Source organism: Daucus carota, chromosome 1 (assembly GCF_001625215.2).
Source record: "Daucus carota subsp. sativus chromosome 1, DH1 v3.0, whole genome shotgun sequence".
Lineage (NCBI taxonomy): Eukaryota > Viridiplantae > Streptophyta > Magnoliopsida > Apiales > Apiaceae > Daucus > Daucus carota.
The window spans coordinates 48,666,389-48,691,719 of NC_030381.2; the positions used below are offsets into that span (position 1 = coordinate 48,666,389).

General features: G+C 32.9%; 3 protein-coding genes across 4 annotated transcripts; 1 reads left to right on the plus strand and 2 right to left on the minus strand.

The window, feature by feature from the left end:
• The first annotated feature begins 1,023 nt into the window (after nucleotides 1–1,023).
• Nucleotides 1,024–9,059, plus strand: LOC108210256 (exonuclease 1). Of its 2 annotated transcripts, none has more exons than XM_064085839.1 (17): nucleotides 1,024–1,344; nucleotides 2,004–2,123; nucleotides 2,822–2,945; nucleotides 3,114–3,251; nucleotides 3,402–3,611; nucleotides 3,849–4,023; nucleotides 4,222–4,295; nucleotides 4,934–5,060; nucleotides 5,818–6,008; nucleotides 6,128–6,179; nucleotides 6,254–7,134; nucleotides 7,258–7,309; nucleotides 7,693–7,909; nucleotides 7,987–8,103; nucleotides 8,195–8,311; nucleotides 8,411–8,555; nucleotides 8,785–9,059. In XM_064085839.1, exons 1-16 carry the CDS (start codon nucleotides 1,184–1,186, stop codon nucleotides 8,496–8,498), a joined length of 2,844 nt encoding a protein of 947 aa, XP_063941909.1. In that variant the 5' UTR covers nucleotides 1,024–1,183; the 3' UTR covers nucleotides 8,499–8,555; nucleotides 8,785–9,059. The 2 variants fall into 2 exon arrangements, with proteins under 2 accessions (XP_063941909.1, XP_063941910.1); XM_064085840.1 differs by having other exon boundaries at nucleotides 1,025–1,344; nucleotides 4,937–5,060.
• Nucleotides 9,060–12,813: 3,754 nt separating this feature from the next.
• LOC108195365 (protein S40-1) lies at nucleotides 12,814–13,215 on the minus strand. The gene has a single exon (XM_017362328.2). The coding sequence runs from the start codon at nucleotides 13,213–13,215 to the stop codon at nucleotides 12,814–12,816; it is 402 nt and encodes a 133-aa protein (XP_017217817.1).
• Nucleotides 13,216–19,017: 5,802 nt separating this feature from the next.
• Nucleotides 19,018–23,588, minus strand: LOC108226844 (subtilisin-like protease SBT5.6). Its single transcript, XM_017401870.2, has 9 exons — nucleotides 23,431–23,588; nucleotides 23,147–23,339; nucleotides 22,851–23,036; nucleotides 22,528–22,639; nucleotides 20,896–21,457; nucleotides 20,682–20,785; nucleotides 20,235–20,592; nucleotides 19,899–20,112; nucleotides 19,018–19,774 (listed from the first exon to the last, which is right to left on the minus strand). Exons 1-9 carry the CDS (start codon nucleotides 23,521–23,523, stop codon nucleotides 19,242–19,244), a joined length of 2,355 nt encoding a protein of 784 aa, XP_017257359.1. The 5' UTR covers nucleotides 23,524–23,588; the 3' UTR covers nucleotides 19,018–19,241.
• Nucleotides 23,589–25,331: the final 1,743 nt, after the last annotated feature.

Sequence of the window (25,331 nt, forward strand, 5' to 3'; positions counted from 1 at the left end):
ACATTGGAGGGGGACACGGAGACCAAGACAATGTATGAAAAATGAGTAAAGTTAGATGAAAAGTGGATAAAGTGGTGGGACCTACCAATATTTAATACTCCCTCCGTCCCTATTTACTTGTCACTTTGACTTTTTGCACGTAACTTAAGGTGATTAAAAAACATAGTTCCGCTCATTATTTTTACAATTTTCTTTTTCTGAATTAAAATATAAACTATAAATTTTAATTCAGAAAAAGAAAATTTTAAAAACAATGAGCGGAACTATGTTTTTTAATCACCTTAAGTTACGTGCAAAAAGTCAAAGTGACAAGTAAATAGGGACGGAGGTAGTAATATATTTGAGATAGCGGAGAAAAGTAGTGGGTGTAGGAGCAAGTCCAACGGAGGTGTTAAAGTAGGTGCTATTGCTATAATATAGCACCCAAGCACAAAATTCCACTCCAATGGGATGCTAAACTTGAATGTAAAATAGCAAAATGCTATACTTGGTTCTAAACATGGAACCAAGTATAGATGGTGCTATAATTGCCACATAAGCATGCAAGCGACAAAATACATTAATAAAGTATTAGTGACGTAGTTATGTACTTTAAGATTATGTAATGAGAATATAGCTTTATTTGGAAATGTTTGGTTCTATTTTACATTTACCATTGGATCATAAGTTCTATTTTAGCATCAAAAATCACTTTTTGGTTTCTTATGAAAATAGCTACATCTATTATAACATCATCATTGGACTTGCTCTAATAGTAGTTTTTATTGTTAAATATGAGATAGTAGGGGAAGATAGTGGGTGTAATGATAGGAAAAACTTACTATTTATAGTAACGTAAAGAAATGAGAGGCACATTCCAAAATAATAACCGTAAAGAAATGAGAGGGACAGAGGGAATAATTTGTTTGTCACATTGAATTATTAAAGATAATTAAAGGAGAAAATAATACTGGCCCATTAACGTCCTGACATTTTCTCACTCAACCTCAAGAAAGCCCAAAAATTCAAAACTACCCCTGACAAGCCCACTTACAAATCCTTCCCGCCACAACTCTCCCTCTCTCTGGAACGCAATCATGATATAAATCTAGGGCACATACACACACTTGGGCCAAGCTTGATTGCAATTGTAGCCAAACCCCATTTTATTTCAGCTTCAATTTCAAAACCCCAGATCAGAGAAATGGGGATACAAGGGCTTTTACCCCTGTTGAAATCAATAATGGTGCCTATACATATCAAAGATTTAGAGGGCTGTTCTGTTGCTGTTGACACGTATTCTTGGCTTCACAAAGGGGCGCTTTCGTGCAGTAAAGAGCTTTGTACAGGCCAGCCCACTACAAAGTACTCTTTTTTATCTCTCACATTTGTATTTTTACTTCATATCGAAATGTGCCCAGATGGTTGTATGTTTCAAATTTTGTGATTGAAGATGTTTTGTGCTGGTATTAGGCTTAGGAATGATGGGTTTGGCTTGTTTTAGTCGTTGATGCTTTGATTTCGTCAGTTCTTGATTAGGGTTTTAAAGGGTGTTACTTGTTTCGAAATGTTCAAAAAATCCCTGTTAAACTGCATTTTCGTGATTGCGGACTGTACTAGTGTTGATATAATTTCAAAAGAAAGAATGAGGTAGTGAAAAGGCTTTTTTTTTTTTTTTGTTCAATTACTTCTGGATCTTTATTCAGGGCACAGAGAATAAGAGAAAGATCGAGGAGTAACAGATGCATATATTCTCCTAGTGCTTGGCTTTATAGTTAGATCCTCACCTGCCATTCCTCCCTATATTTCAAATAAATTAACCATCAAAGAAAAGTTTTCACTTTTGGCTCAACAGTTTGTAATGCTAATAATGAGTTCCTTTTAAACTTCATTTTCTCAAGAATTGTTAGCATTGTTCTGGTGTTTAATTGAGCTTGGGTTTAAGAATAATAGTTTTGCATTCCTGACAAATATTGATTTAAATGGAATGTAATTGTGGTTTTGAATTCTGTTTGAAATCACAGGCATATTGCCTATTGTATGCATAGAGTGAATATGTTGCGGCATCATGGTATTAAACCAATTCTTGTCTTTGACGGAGGTCATCTACCAATGAAGGGTGAGCAAGAGAACAAGCGAGCAAGGTATCCAAAATTCGCTTGTTATATATGATTTAATCTGCTTTGAGTTTATGTATATTTTTGTGGTTTCTTGTTCAGTAAAGACAAGTGCTAGTTTGGATCATACACACCTAATCTCATTTTGCATCGGATAAGGTGGTAGTTTGCTACGTTGTACATTTAGAAATCAGTTTAAGAGTGTTGGCATTGAATGCAGATGGTAGTAATAAGTCTAATTGTCATGAAAGGAAGCCCGGATGGTCAAATAATTTGCTGCCACATGGGGTTCTTTTGTTCCTCAACATCATATGATTGCATGTGTTGGTCCAAACATTCTCTGATAAAGAGAGTTTAAGACTATGAGATACTTTGTGTACCTATAGAAATTTGCACCCTCTATCTCCATTATTGAACTGCATGCGATCTGTCATTACTAGTTATAGCTGTCTTCGTCCTTGGCTTGCCTGAGTTTTCTGTATGTAAACATGCATGTTTGAGAAACTTTTGTAATGTGGTATGATCAATTCTTTAGAATTAGGGTGAAGGTTAATTTGAAGCTCTAGTTGAGTTAGGTTTTACATCTTCTGTCATTATTTTAAGTTATGATCGTTGGTTAGTTTTATTTATAGTAGATGTGAAAAGTTTCTTTCAGTGATGTTATGTGATTATTCATAGCTAATATATACTATTAGAAGAAATATAACTAGTTTTTCTGAACACAGGTCGAGAAAAGAAAATTTTGAACGGGCACTTGAGCATGAATCAGGTGGTAATCGATCTGCTGCTTACGAGTGCTATTCAAAAGCTGTTGATATTACACCCTCTATTGCATATGATCTGATTCAGGTATTGTATGAGTTTTCTGGTTAAAATTATGTTTCACTGTTCTAAGCATAATGTTATGTTAAGTTTATACTGTAAGAATTATAGAGGCTCATCACAAATTAAATTCTTTTATATTGAATTCTGTTTGGTCCTACTGATATGTGGCTATTCAAACATCTTGCTTGGAAGGTATTAAAACAGGAGAATGTTGCTTATGTTGTGGCTCCTTATGAGGCAGATGCCCAAATGACCTTCTTGGCTGTGAACAAACTGGTTGATGCAGTCATAACTGAGGACTCAGACTTGATACCATTCGGTTGTCCAAGAGTATGTTTTTATGGGCTATGTAATTTATTTGGTGACACCCTCAAGCATCTCCTTTGATATTTAAACTTGTGGCTGTTATACACATCCTTAGCAAAACTTTTCGGTACTTTATATTATATGTGAAAAAAATCTTATTATCTCGTAATCCAGATCATCTACAAGATGGACAAGTTTGGGCAAGGTGTTGAGTTTCATTCTTCTCTTCTACAACAAAACAAGGATCTAAATCTAACAGGTTTCACCAAGCAGATGTTTCTAGAGATGTGCATTTTGAGCGGTTGTGACTATTTGCAGTCTTTGCCTGGAATGGGCCTGAAAAAGGCCCATGGTCTTGTTAAGAAATTCAAAAGCTATGACAAGGTAAGTGTTATTGATAAATCTCCTGATAGTACATTAATAAATCACCTGACAGTACATTCATTTACAAGTTGCATAAAAAACAACTAATCTGATGGTGATAGTGGCATTTTGTTTAATTTGTCCTTCCTGGGCACCATCATCACCTCCCTAGTTCAGCCATGATTTCCTAATGTTGTTTGTTATGTCTTATAATGTTCTATGTAGCCTGAATGATTCTATATATGTTATGAAATCCAGGTTATTAAGCACTTGAAGTATAGTAATATTGCAGTTCCTCCTCTGTACGAAGAATTTTTCAGAAAAGCACTACTAACATTCCAACATCAAAGAGTTTATGACCCAATCAAAGCAGATATCGTACATTTATCTGACATTTCTTACAATGATGGGGAAGATATAGATTTCTTAGGCCCATATCCTTAAGTACATCTATATTGTAAGCCTAATTCTTACAACACACACACACACACACACACATATTTACTAAATTAAAATAAATGAAGCCTTATTCTTATATTAGATATGTCTTTATAGCCCATTCGGATATATATAAAATTTTATGATGATAATTATAGTACTCTTTAAATCCTGGCTTCCTCAACTCGGTGCACATCGATATCCCAGCATATAGCTAAGGGCATTGCAACAGGCGAACTTGATCCCTTTACTAAATTGCCATTTCAGGTACTACAACTCTCCCATTATCACTATTTATTTCAGTTTTTAAGTTATGTCCTAATACATTTGCTTCTCTGTCTTTAAAATAAAAAAGAATGAGATCTACTTACTGTTAAATGCTTTAAACACACATTATACACAAAATAATTGAGTTCTACATCAAATAAGATGCACAATGTATAATGGGACGGAGGGAGTGGTGTGAGAGTCAAAATATGATCAATAAATGTAAGTTGGCTGTTGCTTAATCGATTTTTATATGCGAATCACATCTTTTCCTGTGATTAATTGTTCATATTTCCAAATCTCTGATTAAGATGTGTCACAATTCTCTATATGAGGATGGAACCACTGTTATCCTATCATTCATTTCGAATACTTACTTTCTCATATGTCACTGATATTATATGAATTCACTACCAACATTATCACATGATGTTATTTTTAGTTAAAGCTTGTCCAGGTAATATATTTCTTAGCTGAAGCATTGTTAAGTTAATACTTAATATCATCTGTTTTTTGGTGGATATCACTCCTCTTTTTGTCTTATGAGACTTGCTTTTTTCGTAAAATCTGCATGTGCTTTGGTTTTTATTATGTACTCTCTTTTATACGACTAATATTTTTTTTCCCTTCTCTGGAAGCAGGGTAAGTGTGTTACAACTGTGTCAGTGCTTGATGGAACTGGTCAACCTTACAATACAAAGCCTGAAGGGGAAAGGAAAAAGATCGATTTGCCCGTGCAGAAAAATCTTCTGACCAACTACTTTTGTATCCACTTGGTCCATCTTCTGTTATATTTCTGCATGTTTTGTGTTCTGATGACTTTATATGCATTTGGGAAAATTGGCAAATAATGATTAGCATCCCCTTCATTCCTGAATAAGTGTTACTCTGACTTTGTGATGTATGTTCAGGTGTAAAATACTTATTATTAATATAAGTTTTCAGGTTTTATATCAAATAATATAAAGTTACAAATACATTATTGATTTAAGAATTTAAATTTACCATTAATTATAAATATGTATTTCACACTCAAAATATGTGCCAAAGTTGAAGGGATGCTTAGTTTGAAACAGAGGGAATAAGTAAACATCATTTAATTTATTTAGTAGTTCAGTTTTTTTATCAACATAGGCATTGTGGGGTTGATTTGTAACCTGGAATGGAATAAAATTCTGGAAATCCAAATATTTACTCGAAGCAAGTCAGACAAAGTTAAAAATGTCAAGCTAACTTTATACATGTACGTCATTTGCAATGGGTCTACTTTATTAAACATAAGTAACCACTGTTGGAGTTTTTTCTTTATTTTTGTGATTAACCTGATCTATATTTTTGATGTCCTTTGTTGAGTTTTCACTATTAGTGCAACTGTCTTGCTTTTTTATACATCTTTTAGTGCGAACTGTTTTGGTTTTTCTTTAAACTGTGAACTGTGAAGTGATGGAATGCATTTGATGTGGATTTTCTAAATTCTGTGAAGGGTTTTAAATTTGTTTCTTAAGTTCCCTTAACATTATAGGTTTTGCATCTCTTGAAGCAAAGAGAAAATTTCGGGTCCCTCGAGTAACATCTAATAATCCTGAGATGAGTATTAAAGTTAACACTAGCGAAGATAATAATGAGACTGCTCTTTCTTATAACATGGATTGCTCACGTCCAGCCCTGGCATACTCTGGGGAACTGGAGAATAGTGACCCAACAAAAGATTCTGTAAGTTATCTATACAAAAAGGTCTCCTTTCTAAACGTATGTTAGGCAGTACCTATGGCAATATATTGTAATGTGATTAGTTTCTTTGTACATTTTGGAATAATGATATTGTTTAATAGGTGTTGAATGACGTGGCTCCAAATTCATCCTTATCTTCGGAATTGGCTCATGGTGAGATCATTTTCCTCAAGTGTCTTAATGATTCTTTTTGTAGTGTTCCTTATTCTTTTAATGTTTTATAAAAGGAACAAATGGCAAAGAGGTAGACTTGGGAAGTCCGCAAAGCCCTTTTCTTGATCAACCTAGGCACTCCTCTATATATCCCTGCATGGTGGTTAATAAGGAGCAGCAACAACACATGGAATCAGATACAGTTATGGGCAAAACTAGAATTGAGCAAAAGAAGGTGATTGTTAGAAGCTCTTACTTCCAGAAGAAGAGTGCCAAGGGTAATGGTCTAGAAAACAAGGATGGCGAGCTCTTATTAAAGGACAGTTATTCTGCTGCTAGGTCTGTGAGTTCTATACACAAATATGAATATAAGTCTACCTTTGACAGAACTGAGAATGAACCAATATTCGAGCAAGGACACATGAAATCAGATACAGTTATGAACAAAATGAGAGTTGAGCCAAAGAATGTGATTGTTAGAAGCTCTTACTTCCAGAAAAATAGTGCAAAAGGGAATGGTCTAGAAAACAAGAGCGGAGAGATGTTTGTCAAGGACAGTAACCACACTGCTAGGTCAGTAAGTACCATACAAGAATGTCAATTTAAGTCTGCCTTAGACAGAAGTGAGGGTGAAACAACACTTGAGGATAGAGATACTATTCTTCAGAGCCCTATCAAATCAGTGATAACAGCTGATCGAGAAAATACAAATGAGACAATGTTAATTGATGTTGCTGCCTCTGATTCACAAGCTACTGCTACTCCAGTGCATGAGTTTAAGTCTGCTAAAGATGCAGCTCTGTGTAAAACAGGAGCAGAAAGTAGAAAGGTGGTAGTGAGGAGTTCCTATTTTAAGCATAAGGCAGAAAAGGAAAATGATACTATTCATGATGCAGGCAATAAGCACTACACAGGCACAAATAGTAAACGAAAACTTGATGACAATGTTCAAATAGTAAGTCTTTATTTTAAATGAGCATATTGCCTGATTTTCTGGGTTATTTTTGTAATAACTTTTCTGATTTTAAAGTCTAATGCTACTTATTTGTTTATTTATTGATATCATTATCTATTTCAGGATATAACGACTCGTAAATGTTTGCGGGCAAATGAATCTTCTCCCATCCAAAGTATGTATCAACCTCCCCTGTTAGATATTGAAATGTATATCTAAGTTGAAAAGCATTGTCTGTCAAAGTTTAGTTTGATATGCCTACTTATTTAACTCAAACAGCTCTAGTTACCGGAAGGCCTCAGGCACAGATTTCTCCTAAAAATGGCCTTTGTATTCATCCCTAGGATACTTTTTATACCTAATCTCTGTATGCAACTCCAAAAAGCCCAAGACTATTATGTATATGTAATTTTTTTTTGTAACTATTGTATTTTAAATTGCATTTAGCTGGAAAAATATATAACCAAATACAGTAATATTATTTCAAGTCATTTGCATGCAAGAAGTGTGATACCACTATACCAGTTTACAAGTTTAATAAGATACACTAAAATTTAGGTACATGCACCTTGGATCCAGAGGATTCAATGGAGACCAAGAATGAACAAGATAAGTTTGGATGTAACATTTCCCATATAGATAGGTATTCTGATATAGCGGGGAAATCTGTAGACAAATTTGCCGCGCTCATATCATCCTTCAGATACACAGCAGGTTCTCGTCCAAGTGGTCTCCGTGCTCCTCTAAAAGATGTCCGAAACACCTGTACTAACAGGTACATTCATTTTCCTTGATGCCTGCAATTTATGTTGCATATGCTCTGTAATTATCTTTCCCTTTATGTTTTCCCAGTGGGATGAATGATGCTGCAGATCTGAACAAATTCGCCTATGTACCTACTAAGAGGAAAGAACTGTCAGCATCTCCTCATTCTCCGGTAAAAGATGTCCCGAACACCTGCACTAAACGGTAAATGAAATTTTCCTTGATGCCTGCCATCTAGGTTAAAGAAGCTCTCCAACCACATATCTCATCATCTTTCTCTTTTATGTTTTCCCAGTGGGTTGAGTGATGCTGCAGATTTGAGCAAATTTGCCTATGTACCTACCAAGAGGAAGACATTGTCAGCACCTCCTCGTTCTCCTCTAAAAGATGCCCGGAACACCTGTACTAATATGTAAACATCATTATCCTTGATGCCTGCCATTAAAGTTACACATGCTCTGCAACAATATATTATTTGTATTCTTATCTTTTTACTTATGTTTTTCCGCAGTAAAACGAAGGATGTTGCAGATTTGAGCAAATTTGCCTATGTACCTACAAAGAGGCTGACTTTGTCAGCATCTCGTAGTCGTAGATAATATCCTATCATATGTCCATACCTCGGTACTGGATGTAGTGCCATTTTAGAGCTGCTGGCAAGTCATCATTCTGTCAATTATTGAGTTCATTTTAGCAAAATTTATGAATGTTTGTTGTTGAAATACTTTATGTATCTGTTTGTGTTAAGTTATACATTAACCCTTTTTTTCCATAAAGAGGTTAAACATTATTCTTACATTCAGCTCTTCTCTATTTGTTAATCTTAGGACAATTTCCTCTCATCCAGTTCTCGACTCTAATTGTGCTTTCTTCTATATGCTCTAGGTCGTCGGCTGCAATCACCTCATACATGTCCGTGTGGTGTTCGAAGTCATTGATCAGGAGGATCTGTCACAGCTTTGTCAACTCAGTTGTATCATTAGTACTCAGGAGAATTTCTGAACTCACAACTACATTTATCAGTGTACATTATGTGTTACTACACAATTTTTAACTTTATTCAAATCTTGCATTGAACATATAAAATGTTGCCGTGCAAACAATAAAACAGGATAAGGTTGGTAACCTAACAATTCTGAACTTTAGCTAAAGTTAAACTATTGATCTGTGTTTAAGTTGATAATCAATTCATTTATATAGAAAATTTGTGTCAAAATCAGAGACCAAACCCGAAAGTTATTTTAGAACTTGCTACTTAGTACTGATCCAATTGTAAGAAGTAGCTCCTGAGGAGTGTAATTGTTACTAACACGTAATTATCTCTTAAACACACTCTAGACTTGGCTTTCTAGCTTTTCAATGTTGCTGTTGTAAGTCGCAAGTATGTGAATACATCGCAAACAAAATTTTGTTGTCTGCATTAATTTACGCTCAGATATTAACTGGATCCGGTTAAGTTATAACTGATACTATACTAGTGAATTCAGATAGTATATTTCTCTAATTTAAATATAATATATGTAATTTTCTTTTATTCTATATAAGTAAGTTAATTTTTATTATATACATGCAATATATTCTAATAGGTCTCGGGTATACAAATTAAATATAAATCAATGTAATTAATTTGTCTTTGAACAATATATATAATTAAGAAAAAAGGGAGCTAATAAGGGATGGAAGAGTATATTTTATGGATCAACTTGGACATTTATAACTATTAAAAGACTTTGATGGTCTAGTTTAGATAAAAGCTGATTCATCAACTAAAAAACATTACAGACCAAGACCAGCGTAAGATGATAATGGATTCCTTAACATTTTAAATTCTTGACTCAACTAACAGAATATAACTATGTATTTTGATTAAATATTCTTGGTCAAAAGAGTTAAAATAATTAGATGACTTGTATGTGCCCTAACAACCACCCAATCTTTCTTTTGGAGCTTAAAGGAATCTATACGTAATAGTTTGAGACGGAGAGATAATTAAATCGGTTAATACTTGTAAGTTAGGTGTTTGCGATGTATGTTACACGCATGTATTCGTCAACTGTTATCACCTTGCACCAAAGCATTGGTGCTGGTTAAATATTTATTTATTTTCTTAAAGAGTTGAACGGTGGACGGGATGAATCCAAAAATTTTCTTAAATTAAAAATTAGATATATCTTTTCAAATATAAATAATACAGTGATTAATTTAAGATAAATTACATCAAAAATTCTGGATAAATCATAAGAACGGTCATATAAAATATAACTCCTATGATATTTGATACACTGTTAATTACAATAACAGAATACAAATTATATCGAATTCATTGCTCCTGTGATATTTTATACATTATTAATCACAATAACAGAATATAAATTCTATCGACTTCACGATCAATATATTACTGTTAGTCTCTCACTATACCATGAAGCAAAATATATATAGGATGTGACACTGAAATTAAGAAGAAGAAAAATATAATTTAGTAGACAAAATAAGAAAAAGGACACAAACTAATATTAATATATAAAATGAGTGTAGTTAAAGAAAATATTATATGTAGTCAAACTTTTACAAGTTAAGAAAAGAAATTACATAAAATGAAGAGAAAAAATATACTTGTATTTATCACTTGCTCTCCGCCTGTGTAGTTTGTTCGGAGAAAATCAAAATCAGGCCGGATAGACTTATGTTTGAAAAGAATGATATCAAAGTGACCGGGCAAATGTATAATACCACATCTCACAGAAACAAACATAACCGAAGACCAGAGTTAATTTTACTAGTTAATCAATCCGCAACTCATTTCTGATCATGGACGTCATTCTCAAACACAAGAAGTATTTAGTCATTGACACGTGTAGCTAACGTTATCAGATGTTACACGTGGCTTTGCTGTATTTACTTAATTATTATAACTAGGTCACGAAATCACTTTTTCTAAAGTACATACTACTAATCAGTTAGGTACATGGACAATCTTGATTAGTAACAAATAAAATTGTATAATTTTAATTAAACGAAGCATACATCCGCTTATTTGCATATATCTATATACTTTTTGTTGATCAAATTATTCACGAATGATCAAAATTTTAAATCGTATTAACAATAATAATAATCAAAAATGGGAATTATGATTTAAAAAATATATCAAAATTAAAGATACCAATGTGTAAATCAAAATAATAAAAATTAGTAAAATATATAATCTGGTTAACTAATTCGAATCTATTAATCGTCAAATCAAATTTCTCAGAATAAATACTTCCATTATAAAAATTTATACTTTATAAAAATTTCACATTTCAGTGGGGTCGACCGGAAGTTTGCCATACGATATTATTCTTCTTGCTGCGCCGGAGTACTTCCCTCGCAGTTTAATGCGAGCATTTTCCCATATTAATGTCAGTTTTATTTAGTGAGATAAATAGAACGAATATAATTAAAACTATGTATCGCCCTTGAAATTTATTTAATTTACTTTGTATTTGTAAAGAGACACATGCTAAAACAAAAATATTTTTTACTCATTTTTAATTGCGCATGTCATCTGGATCATGATACAAGGAAGTGATTAGCAGTAAAGTCAAGATTCTCGGTCTAGTTGTCTGGATCTCAAATATGAACTCACCACATCAGTGGACTAGCAGACTCATAATTTAATTCCACATATATGTACCCAACATAAACATGCCAGATTTTATTTAAAAAAGAAGCGATTACAGATCAGTCTCCCACTAAATTAAGCGATCAATCTGTACATGATAATGAGTTTACTGTAACATAAACAGAATATTAACAACGAAAGTAATAAAGTATTGTCTATTTCATATTTGTTGTGTAGAAAAAATAATGTCCGTCCATTGTCCCCGGCCTAGTATATACAAAAACAGTAGCACAATGTGAACGGGAACACATTACATCAGGCGCTAATCATATACAGACCCACCACCACCTGTTTCAATACGGTGCTTAATTAGACTGATTTTAATTAAGGGGTCGTTCATCTAAAATGTTATACTATGTTTGGTCAGGATGAATGAAAATGAAAGTAACAAATGAAACTTGAATTATATTATAGATAAATATTTATAAATTCTATTTATTCTTTCATTGCAATTCTTACCCAGATACTAGATATCACATCCCAATTTGAGAAAGAATACCCGATTCATATACTCATTTTGTTCTCAAATTTTATCATAACGATTTTCACTCACTCAATTTCTTTTCAAAACTTTCCTTCTACTTCTATTATTTTCATTTATATTTGCTCATCTCATTACATTCCCTAACCAAACACAACATTAAGATACTAGAGAAAGTTTCATATAAATATGTTATATTTTAACATTTCATCTCATTTGAGAATTTTCTAAAAACTAAACACACTCTCAGCTAAATTCTGATACTATATTAAGAAACCGTTCATCTAAAATTTTAAAATATCAGAAAATTATATGAATATTATGTTATATTTTAAACATTTTCATATGCAACCGGGTTGTTATTGACTTATCACCACATGAGAATTGAAGCTACATAGTACATACTGTACATGCTCATCTTCTTAAATATGATTCAGATTGCTACATCAAACACATAAGCAATGGCAGAATATTATAAACATCAATAGTATTTTCAATACCTCTACTAAATATAATCAGATACAGCATATTACTCATGATATTCTTATGAATTTCATAATCACAGGATACATATACATATATATATATATATATATATATATATATATATATATATATATATCACCCTAATTCTAATGATACAATCTTGGAAGATAATAAAAAGATTATGCCAATTAAGACAAGAAAAAGAAAAGAATAATAGTATTATTAATCCCCTTGCAATAACAACACTAAAATTAATACTACTAACTATCTAGTCATAGCTTTACGATTCAAGAAAGCCAGTCATCCTTAGAATTGAATTCCGGACATAACTTAATTCCCTTCCCTTCAATGTTCTCCCACTCCCGGTGTTCACCGAGAACGCCATCTTCCCGTTCATCCGCCGCCCCAGTATCACGTGGGGCGGCGTTATACTCACATCTTCATCTTCCTCATAAAATTCTCCGTTCTCGTAGAACCACGGAGAATTTTTCCCCGGTGCAGAAGCATTTTCCGGTATGTTCACCGGCCGTGAATTCTTCTTCTTCTTGTTCCTCTTCGGCTTCTTGGAATTCACATGTTGGTGCCACATATCTCTAGCTCTTTGATCATATCGGTCTTCTCTATCATTTTCGCCAAAAATTATATCAGATTCTTGAAATTCTTGGAATTCTTGATCGGCCATGCTGGCGAGAATATAATAATAAAAAAAAATGTGATTACGGAAGAGTGTTATTGAGAGAGAGGAATGGAAGTAAGAATTGGAAGATGGTGGGGGAAATAGGGTTGAATTTATAGTAGAACGGTGAAGGTGATTTATTTGTCTCGTAATGAGATGGCGTGGATTAGTCACTATTTAAAATTGGATGTAAAAACAAAAGTGTTGAGTGTGGCCCTAGCTTTCTGTGTCACCTCACTTTCTGCATTTCTGTAAAGTCTCCAGGTCATTTTACTATTGACATATTTTGCTCTACAATTTTTAAAATGTGCAGCTATTTATCGCCAAGTATTTAATTACGATGTTATCTTTTCTGAATGAAAGCTATTGAAGATTTTTTTCGGGAAAATTTACTTTGGTTTGATAATATATATGTGCGATGAAATGTTGTTATCAGATGCACAAATCAAAATTACGAGTTATGAGATTTATGTGATATAAGTTAGGAGTTTAAAATACTTGTCTGATAATTTTGATTTATTAATCATTCATAACTTATTAAAAATATAATTATAAAATAAAAATGATTTATAAGTAAATTATCACTTATACAGTTTTTATCAAAAATAGTTTGAAAATCAAGTCAAGAGTTCAAATGACTTTAATGGGCTGTTTGAGTGAGATTAAAATAAGTACTTCTTCTTTAAATTAAAAAAAATAAAATAAAAATTAGAAGCAAATTAAGATTTTTTTTTAAGTGATTAAAGTGTTTGGGAATGAAGTAGAATTAAGCAATGAAACAAAAAATAATATTCTCAACTTTTTATAAATATTTTTTGATTTTTTACACAAACGATGCGAATAAATGATTCTAACTTATAAACTCAGAAGCCAAACTTTTATGCCCAGACCAAACACCCACCGTAAATTAGTATATGATTTTAAATCAATTTTTAATTTATCATACAAACATATATTTTTCGGTCTAAAATTATGTATAGCTTTAATTTTTTAGCGGGAGACAAACATGCTCCAAATTTCACCCAATTGTAAAAACATGGAGTTGGACATCATTTTCCAATTACATTCTCTTGTTATATTATTTGAGGTTATAGTGATTTTTTTTTAATAATTCCTATTTCTTTTAGAAAGTCATACCTAAAGTACTTGTTTTGAAATTAAGGAGTTAAGGAATATACAAGGATAATACAGATGTATGATTAGAAAAAGGACAGATAGTTGTTACTTGGATCTCACGGCTCTCTGATATTATAGTATTATATGTAGTGTTAGCTTGTGCGTGTGTTGTACAGTAATAATTGACTTGCCTGTTTGGAATTTGTCTTCGATGTTCATCTTATCTCTGTTTTACGATTTACACTCTTAATTTAATACCAAACACATGCGTAGATTAATTAAACTAATCTGAATTTAATTGCCGTATACTGTTAAGATGTATCCTCAATCTGAAGCATAAAACCTTACTGCATTATACATTTTTTAATTTTGAAACCGCATACACATTCCTCGAAGGTGTCGCATTGATTTATTTATATGACAATTTTTTCAATGATTTTTACTTTATTCATCATACTTAAGTATATTATACGACTTCATTTTTATTTATCTTATTTTTACAGGTATGTGAATATATTCGACTTCATTTTTATTTATCTTATTTTTTACCTTTTTCTAAAAAATATAAGTAAGGATACTGTATCATAAAATAAGTGACTTAATTCTGATAAATTAAATACCAAACGTCTATTAAATTAATAAATTTCAAAAATTATCATTTGAATATCAAAAAATTCAAGAAAAAAGTCATGTTTCCTATATAAATACTCCCTGCACTCCATAGAATAGTTTATATATATACATATACATACACACACATATATATATCATGTAAATAATATAGTACCCCCTCTGTTCCTGTCATTTCATTATAATTTTTTTCATTATTCGACACGCATTTTAAGGCGCATATACAGTTTCATAACTTTTTTTTGAAATTTTCCTTTTTTTTTATAAAAATTTAGATAATAAATATATATATTTCGAAGAAAAAAGTTTAAAATAATTTATCAAACTATATTTTACGAGAGTATTAGAATACGTGCCGAGCCTCATCCCTAGGTAAATAATTGAAGGGGACGGAGGGAGTAATAGATATAATCGATTATTTATGTTATAAGTATTTTTTTTTTTTGCCACGATGTTATAAGTATTTTGTATTATAAAGTGTTATTATTTTTAAAATATATGTAATTGAGAAAGATGTTTCAAGAAAAACCGTATAGAAACTAACACACCACAGAAAGAGTATTTCAAATGATCCACACGATTTCAGTACATATATGCCATGAGCAGATAAAGTGTTAATTGGAAAAGGAGATGTGCAAGTTTTGGACGGGGACTAGCTAGCTAGTCTCACTAATTGGCCTACTCTGCAGCTACCCACATTGCATTTCAGGAAAAGAATCTCATTTCTTTTCTGTATTTAATCAAACAAGATTTAAATTCGTTTGTTATATTCTACGTCTTTTTAGTTCTTCCTCAATTTAATTTCTTTAAAGAAAATTGTGTCTCTGAGCTGGTGTTCTAAAAATCCCCGATTTAACCGATTAATCCCCGATTAATCCTCTGCAAAGTCGGTCACCGATTCGATCTTTGAAATCCGATTAATCCTTATATATATTTCTTAATCGAAGTATATATGATAAATTATTAAAATTAAAATACTATATTACTTTAAATATGAATAATTATAGAGTTTATGAATATAGCAAATATAATAGTTACTAAATAGCTAATATAATAATAACTTAATATTTTAATATTAAAATAAATCTGATTTTCACTCCGATTAATCTCCGATTTCCGATTAATCCCTGAATCAGTAGCTCAGCCGATTAGGTCCGATTCCCGATTTCTGTAACACTGCTCTGATCATCTAAATTGTGTTGCACAAATATCTGATCCGTCAATCTTACTACCATCTTGATGCATGTAATCTCTCCGATCCACTTTGTACGCACATGAAAACAAAAACCGCAAACAAGTAAATAAAAATACCATATATAATCGATAACGTAATCAGAATCAGAAAGAAATTAATATAAATTAATAAAAACATTAAATACAAACTAGTTAATTAAATTTTATATTGAGCTGAAGTTATATTTATACACACTCTTTAAGGTACAACTCCATAATATTTTTTAAAAATTTTATTTTTTCTAAATAAAAGTTTGATGTATAAATTTTTATTCAAAAAAATAAAATTTTAAAAAAACATTATGTAACTATGTTTTATAGGAGTCTTATTTTTCGTCCAAACAGTGAAATATGGGACGGAGGGTGTAGTTAATTAGTAGGTAATGATTAGGGTTGAACCGTGGATATGAAGCTAAGTATGCATGCTACTCGGCGGATCCAACGGCAGCTGCGTCGTTGCCGTCCACTCCTCAAAAAACACCTACTTCATAGCGGTGTTGAAGATACAAGACGTACGTGTGAATGTTGGCTAGAGACGCTAATGCACAAAAGAGAGAGAGAGAATCTAAAGTTGTCTTCGGTGCCACGTTGTCAGCCGCCGCTCTTCCATTTACTTCCACTTTGATGTCGTATAAGCAAACAAAATACCTAACGTACTTTCATCCTGTTTTCTGATCTTGACGTTTCAATAATTTAGAGATTTTGTACATAGCGTTCGAGTCTTACAATTTTGTGTTTAAGCCACGACAACCTAAATCAACTGGATCTCAAGTCGTTTGAACTTTGAAGGCCTCTTTTATCTTAAACGGAATATTTGCTAGTCGATGTATACATTTTATAATCTGAAATCCCAAAGAAATGGAAAGCAATGGGTACCGGAATTGGAAATATATCGTATAATTAGTGGTCCATGCCTCCATGGATATATAACAGCTGTGCATTTAACTTTTGTCCAACACGACAACTTCAAAAGTTTAGTACATTATTTTTAGCAAGACGTTATTATGAATTTTCATAATTATTGCATGATTCTGGTATTATTTTGTATATTGTTATTTGATATCCCTATAAGCAATTATGTTAGTTTGAATTATGCGGTGAACTGATATGGATATTCTATGGATGTGCTTTATAAAGAATATGACTTTGTATTTGTGATTACAGTTAGAGTTGTCATAATCTTGAATAACATGTTTATATTATTTTATTCCTTTGGCATATATAGCTAACCGATAACTCCAAGAGCCTTTAAATCTCGGGATGTGTGTTATTTTTAATTTTAAAAGAAAAATTATCTATCTATATAATAAATCATAACTCATCAGAAATTGGTTTAAAGTTAAGTTCGGAACTGGTTTAAATCGACGGTTTAACTTTTTTTTTTAACTTTTTTGATATAAATTATTCATGGGCTGTATTACAGAAATCGGGAATCAGACCAAATCGGTTGAGCTACCGATTCAGGATTAATCGAAAATCGGGGATTAATCGGAGTAAAATCGGTTATATTTAATATTAAAATATTATTTTTAATATTTAGTTATTATTATATTAGTTATTTAATAACAAATATATTTACAATATCATAAATTTTATGATTGTTCATATTTAAAGTTATATAATATTCATTTTTAATAATCTATTATATATACTTTGTTTGAGAAATATTTTCTAAGAATTAATCGGATTTCAAAAATCGAATCGGCTAGCCACCTCATAGAGGATTAATCAGGATTAATCGATTAAATCGATGATTTTTAAAACACGGTTAAATCATATATCACAATTTTAAACTAGCTCAAACCACTTCCAACCTTCTTCGATATTTTACAAATTCTACACACTTGTCTTCTCTTTGTGGTCCATTATAAGAAATTTTAGGGCTATGATGATTAGGACTTTCATCTCATCTTTTACCTCCATTATTACTATATTATTATTGTTAATGCACGTAAGTTTACTTGATTTTGCGCATGATGATATGATGATGTGTTATGAAATGTTTTTCAGGAATTCCTGCATCAGAAGATGAGAGGAGTAATTATTTTATGGACAATAATAAAATTATGTATTTTTATTTGTTGACAACATATTAAATTGCGTTTTTTTTTCAAGAGATAAAACTGTATATGCATCATAAGAAAAAGTGTGAAAGACGACTTTATTAGAAGATCTCCCTTGACAAAAGTTTTAGGCATTGATATTCGCTTGTAATGCAATTTTATAAAGGGCTTGCTTAGTTAAATATATCGCTGAGTTAATGGGCTTAGCCAAAGCTGGCCCGTTTGTGATTGACTTCGCAGTTTCACGAAAGTACAAGTACAGTCAACAAAGGCCGCATATTTCTGTTGGTTCACAACTTATTATTTGACTCCTGCTAGCACAAAAATTTCCTATCAGATAAAAATGTTCCACCTAATAAAAAGTAGTTGTAAACCCAATAAATAGTTGCAGTATTTTTCATAAAATGTTAGAATTTCTTAACTACTCTCTCCGTCCTCGTCCTCTTTTGTTTTCGAACAATCAAATTGATCAATTTTTGTCTAAACATTACAAATTATCTATTTATTATTTTTAAAATTTGAAAGTTGCATATTAAAATAGACTAAATATACTTTTTAATGATATGATTTTTATTATTTTTCTCAATTATATAATATATATATATTTGAGTCAAAGCATAGTCAATTTGATCGGTCAAAAGTCGGACATGTAAAAAGTTATGGGGTGAGTACTTGAAAAATATCTTTCAATCTTAATGACTTTTGAGTTTTGAGGTGAATGAGTTAAAGAGTAAGAAGAGCCATGTGGTGTTGAACAATCTCAAGATTCTAATGGGAAATGTAGATGCAAGTTCTACTGAGTTCATGATTCCAGTGGCAAGATTTGAGAAGTCATGATCCAAATGTGTCCAAAAAATAGGAAGAACATTATAGCACAAGTGTCAGAAATTTCTATTTCGCCTAAATCTCAAATCCTTCTTTGTATTGTAATTATAAGGATAACAAACTACTCGATAAATTCATGAGAAAATTATATCATGTTGATGAGAACTATGCAGATGACACAGCCATGGGACTTCTCACAATGTGGAATCCATCAGTCCATGTATACCATCCAAATGAGTAGTCACCACTCTTTTCAGCCTTCTTTTTATTTGCTTTCACTGTTATGGTGAAACTCTTCTGCTGGCCAACATGACTAAAAACCAACACAGGTGGAAAGACCTTTACAGAGTATCCGATAGGCGGGTTAACCCTGACAAAGTAGACGCCCTTGCTGCCGCCAACATTGGTGACTGTTCTCTTGACAATTTTGGTGCCATTGAGGTTTGGAATTGCCAGGGAAGGATAGTTGAGATTGTATGTGGCAGGTGGATTTTTTGGACACTTGTAGACTGGATCGACGACTTTTAGTCCAGAAGCGCAGAGGAAGAGAAGATAATCTTTATGTGTAGCATCGTATACCAGTCCAGGATCTGCTGCCAGTTCTGGCCTGAAATGGCCGGAGCCATACTGGAAGGGATCTGCTAAGGTTATTTGGGATGCATCAGTTATGAGCCTACCTTCGTTGTTCAGTAGTCCAGCTGCAAGTTAGATGTGTAAAACATTGGAGAATTTAGCGCATGGACATTAGAGAATCAAGAACAATTATTGATTTTGTGTTTGAGATGGTATTCTGCTTATGTTGTTCTCTGAGAGTGTGCATACCTGAGGTCATAATAGCAGATCTTATGGCAGCATTGCTCCAACTAGGATGGGCAGCTCTAAGTAATGCAGCGACGCCAGCCACATGAGGGCAAGACATAGAAGTTCCAGAGAGTATGTTATACTTGACAACTCGAGTATCACTTTCCAGCTTGGTAGGCGAATTTCCTTCAGTCCATGCTGCCAATATATTCAGACCTGGAGCTGTGATATCAGGCTGCCATGTAATCCAGAAAAAAAAACAGGCCTGAGATCTCTAACTTATCAGAACATGGAATTGACTCGACTGCAACTATTGTGGCAAAAAAAATTATAGTTGAAGAAATACTTGCTAATAACCTTGAGAATGTCAGGTGAAATCACGTTTGGCCCCCTGCTGGTGAAGGCAGCCATGTAAGGTGCAGGTTTACTATATAATTTTGTGACTGCACGCACAATATACGCCGTTGGATTCTTTGTAGAATTAATGTACTTGGAAATTTTTATGGCGTCTTCTGAAGTGACTGCTGTCGCAGGGAGAACATGACAATCAACAGCCAACTCTGCTCCGTTTGCAGGGCTGTTCCCCAAGATATAACCAGCAGCACCAACCCTTTTCACCTCCAGGCCTTTTCCAATTCTTGTTCCATTTCCTCTCAAGCAAAAGACAATTTTCCCTCTGGCCTTCTGAGGTGATAGAGATCCTGGTAAGCATTGCCTGCAAGATTTAATCTATGTATGATCAATTCATCTCTTAAGATATGTATGTTCTAGTATGAATTGTAGGAAGTAAATACTGAGAATTACATTGCTGTAGAATTTTTCGGGTCAAAGCTATGATCAAGTACTTGTGCTGCATGAACTAGTGGGTACATCTTTCTTTTCAGCTTGTATGGAGTCACTGTTTGTCCCTGGTTATTTTGGTACAGAGAATTAGGTTTTAAATATCCACATCCTGGACAAGACTCTCTCAATACAGCAATTATTAAACTGTTAGCTATATCTTGTTTTACAAATTTACCTCAACTTTCATGCCATTTCCAAGTATAACCGGGGCAATGAAAGAGCGATCCAAGCTGCTTGCACCAACTGTAATAACCCAAGGAGCTGGATTAGACAATGTTGCTGGGGAAGGACCAGAATTGCCAGCACTGCAGGACACCACAATGTTCTTTTTAGCAGCATGAAGCGCTCCGATGGCTAGAGCATCTTGATCATATGCCACAGGTTTTTGTGTACCAATGGAAAGACTTATAACATGAACGCCATCAGCCACTGCATCATCCATGGCTGCTAGCATGTCTATCTCCGTGCATGTGTTTCCTTCTTCTTTTCCCTTCTTAGGTATTGGCCAGCAAACTTTGTAGATTGCTAAACGGGCAAGTGGTGCACCTCCTGAGGCTGTGCCATAGGCAAAGCCACCAAGCGCAGAGACTTTAGGGACAACCCGCCCTGCTGCAGTCGATGCTGTATGACTTCCATGGCCATCCTTGTCACGCGGTGATTGATAATCCAGGGTCCTGTTCAGAGTGCCATAGAACTTCTGATAGCCTTTCAGGTAGTACCTAGCTCCAATTATTTTCCTGCAAAAAAAAAAAACAAACAAGATTAACAACTCAATTTAAAACAATTAGGTAGTCCTAATTGCTAAGGTTTATTCACATGTATTAATCTGATTTATATTTTCTAATTGTGAAACAATCAAGGACACAATTCAAAGCTGTCAAGAAGATGTAAACAGTTTTACAGTGCTCTGCAATTTGTTTCCTCAGAATACAGTGTGTTTTTTTTCAATTTACAAATACCCCACCATCATATGGGCATTGGAGAAGCACCTTGCTAGGTGATAATTGTAAACTTTGACTGACAGGCTTGATGTAAACCTTGAGGACCAACCAAGAACCAACCATCAAAAAAGAAAGTGTTACTGACAGAATTGCATACATATAAAAGTGAATCATCTTTATCAGGCACACTATCTGTAAATCAACACAATATACCCTAGATTTAAAAAAATAAAATAAAATATAATAGTTATCATTTCCAAAACCTTGAAAAGGATGCAAGGATATAGTGCAGAGAGTGAACAGTAATCACACAGCAGGGTACAGAGTGTAAACAAAGTTGGAAACTTGGAAGAGATAATAAATAAAGGTCACAAGATGATAAAAGGCCAAAATCAATAACACAATGGGTCAGCTCATATCTTTGTTTTTGATGAAATAGACAAACTCATCACCCAACTAGGAGCTGCCTATGTAGGACACCCTGACTGACTAATTGATCAAATGAAAATTGTTTCCTTTGATAATTTCAATCCCGACATTTTTCTAAGTCCAAGGTAAGAACAAACGAGGTTTCTAGAGAATACATTACTAATCCTAAATTCATGAACAATGGTAGAATAATAGAGGTTGTTGTAACTTGCGCTACTAAAATATTGTAGCTGGTCCAGAACATACGAATGATAGTAGCATACGTTCAATGGGAAAAAGAGCATTAAACGTTAAACATGAGACAATTTTACCCTGATTACTGAATGTATGCTATTAACATACACACGTCAAGGACCCGGACCCCTAAAACATTATCTATATTCAACATGCAAATTATTAATAACCAATAATGAGGATTAAGAGAGCAAGAGAGTCACCTATTACAATGTTTGGTGGTAAAATTATCACCAGTTTGGCAGATTCCTTTCCAAGACTCTGGAATAGGTCCCATTGCTTCATCACTAAAGCTCTTTGACTCAGGCCACACACCTGATAATGATTAATAACACACTCATCATCTCCCATAGTTATAGTTCCTCAATGTCAATTCATTGCTCACCACACACAAACACACACAAAAAGTTTCAACCAGCAAATTATCACAACATGCAGCTCATATATAATGAACTATAGTGTCATAATACTAAACTCAATGATTGGGAATTTATAATATTATCAGAATAACAGATAAAATATATACCAGAATCCAAAATCCCAATAATAACATCTTTCCCATATTTGGATTTTAATAGCAAGTTGTCTCCCTTGTTCTTCACAAAGCTCCATGCTTTTGTTTCTTCTACCCCTGAAAACTCCCATGACCTTGTAGTCTGCAGTGAGTACTTGTCTGGCTGGCTCTCAATCACCAATACCACTTCTTCTTTTTCTGTTCAACAACAAACATATATCACAGTTACCCCCATGAGTCCATGACAGAACCAGGATCTCGAAACAGCAGGGACTAAAAAGAATGCCTTATGTGCAATGCATATATACCGGATAACTTGGCGGCTTCTTCAGGAGTAAGCGAAGCCGCGAAACCATTGAAGATGTTCTTGTAGCTATAGAGAAGAGAAGCTCTGGCTTCTTCCTCAGTTTTCTTCACAGAAAACAAGTATGAGTGATGGTCTTCCTCAATCTCATGCAGAGCTTTCTCTCCACTATGCTCACCAAAATAAACTATGTACACCTGAATCATAACATCATGTACAAGCCCATCAATTATTACACCATGTCACAAAAACACACACTTCATTAACTCACAACATATGTAATAATACCTTTGTGTCAGCAGAGAAAGCTAAGAGAGGAAGTAATAGTAATAATGGCACAAACAAAACTTGCTTCATATTAAAGACTAAAGAATTAAACATGAAAATTTAGGTTATTTCTCTGCAGTTTTATAGTCGAAGTGTACATATGTTAGACTTTTCTAGTGGGCCAAATATATAGTAGATTAGTAGTTGCTGCCTATGGCCATATTCCTAGTGTTACACTCTGACTCTGCAACTAAAAGCTCGAGGGTAATGTGGTCCAAATGAATTTTTGTGTGGGATGGCTTGAATTAGATAGAAATCTCAATGTTGCAAAATTCTCTGGAATTTTATTTAGACTGTGAATCTAATTGCTATTATTGATGGAAGAAGATAACACAGTCCTAGTTATACTTGCATACTATGAGATGCATTGTGGAAGAATTTTTTCTATAATTGAACTATCATTTTTTTTAATAGTTGTTAAAATTTACTTAATCAAAGAAAGTATTTACTTTATCTGGTCAAAAAAGTTTTTATCATAAAATGTATTGAATTGATGCTTGATTATTTCAGGCTAAAGTGACCATACTCCGAAGAACCGGTTAGTGATTAGTTCTTTTTAAAAATAATAAATTATTAATGTACAAATTATAATAAATAAATATATTATTTTAATATAATAACAGACAAAGTAAAGTTTTCTCTTTCGAAAACTAAAAACAAGAAAATTTATCTAAAGATTTGGAATTTTCACTACATTATCACTATAATTTTTATTTTTAATATTTTTAATTAGTTTTAACCAAAAGATTACATACTATTTCTATTCGCAACAATACTATGCAAGAAAGTATTAAATGTAGTACCGCCGAGTGACCAGAGTTTATATTACATTTAAATTACGGTAAATAGAATTTTATATGTTATTAATGTAATGGAAAATTCTGAATTTGTGAAAAGGGTTTTTTTTTTATTTATGTGTTTAAACAAAAAATTTGTTAAAATGATATACTTTCCGAGGTTTCTTATCCCTATCAGGATTCATATTTTATTAGTTATAATATATAAATCATATATTATCAAAAAAATTTAATAACTTTTCCTAAAAATCAAACAAGTAATTTTTTAATTAATTTCATGTTGACAACTTTTGGGGAGGGGAAAAAGAAAAAAAAACGGGGATCAGAAAGTGTGCGGAGAAGCATTTGTTTGAACCAACTCTCCAACACAAACCAAGCTTAATTGGAAGTAACAAAGTGAAGATGGGTTTCAATATTCTCTAGCAAGTAGCCATACCAACATATCCGATTGTTCACATTTTAGCGAAGACTATAATAAAAAGTGTGGGTATATTCCAATTAAACAACCGAAAAGCTAGCAGAAAAAGTCAGACATGCATGCAATAATATATTTCTTCATATCTTGTAGTTGTAGACTTGTAGAGCATGAACATGCATGCATGGTAAGAAATGATAGTAAACTTTTTGCATATTTCTATGAAGTTGACACTCTAGTCTCCATATATTCGGTAACGAGCTAAGAGCACATTACAACAGTTTTATTAATTTCATTGATAATTCATAATTTTTTAGAATGGCAACGGAAGAAAAATATTATATCCAGAGCAATCTTTTAATATCTTGAGCAATTTGCAAGAATTTGTATTGAAGTATATGATTTATGTATATGCAAGGAGAGCAATTTGCAAGAATTTGTATTAAAGTATATGATTTATGTATATGCAAGGAGGCTGAGAATTGAATATGCTCTGGAAGTAAAAATGCTGCTATGGATTTAACATTTTTCACAACGAAAATGAGGACGGGACAATTCCGTTACAAATTCTTACCGCTCTCCTCTTGCTGATTGTTGATATTACGTCAATAATTAACTACGGATGTTTTTCTGCTAAATTCAGTTGCAAA

Excerpts from the sequence above, each read along its gene's own strand:
- LOC108210256 (XM_064085839.1), top strand. The coding sequence starts at position 1,184 with ATGGGGATACAAGGGCTTTTACCCCTGTTGAAATCAATAATGGTGCCT. Across the intron at positions 2,946-3,113 it reads TTGCATATGATCTGATTCAG|GTATTAAAACAGGAGAATGT; the intron begins GTATTGTATGAG and ends CTTGCTTGGAAG. Across the intron at positions 3,252-3,401 it reads TACCATTCGGTTGTCCAAGA|ATCATCTACAAGATGGACAA; the intron begins GTATGTTTTTAT and ends CTCGTAATCCAG.
- LOC108195365 (XM_017362328.2), bottom strand. The coding sequence starts at position 13,215 with ATGGCCGATCAAGAATTCCAAGAATTTCAAGAATCTGATATAATTTTT.
- LOC108226844 (XM_017401870.2), bottom strand. The coding sequence starts at position 23,523 with ATGTTTAATTCTTTAGTCTTTAATATGAAGCAAGTTTTGTTTGTGCCA. Across the intron at positions 22,640-22,850 it reads TATTGGGATTTTGGATTCTG|GTGTGTGGCCTGAGTCAAAG; the intron begins GTATATATTTTA and ends AATCATTATCAG. Across the intron at positions 21,458-22,527 it reads ACCACCAAACATTGTAATAG|GAAAATAATTGGAGCTAGGT; the intron begins GTGACTCTCTTG and ends TTTTTTTTGCAG.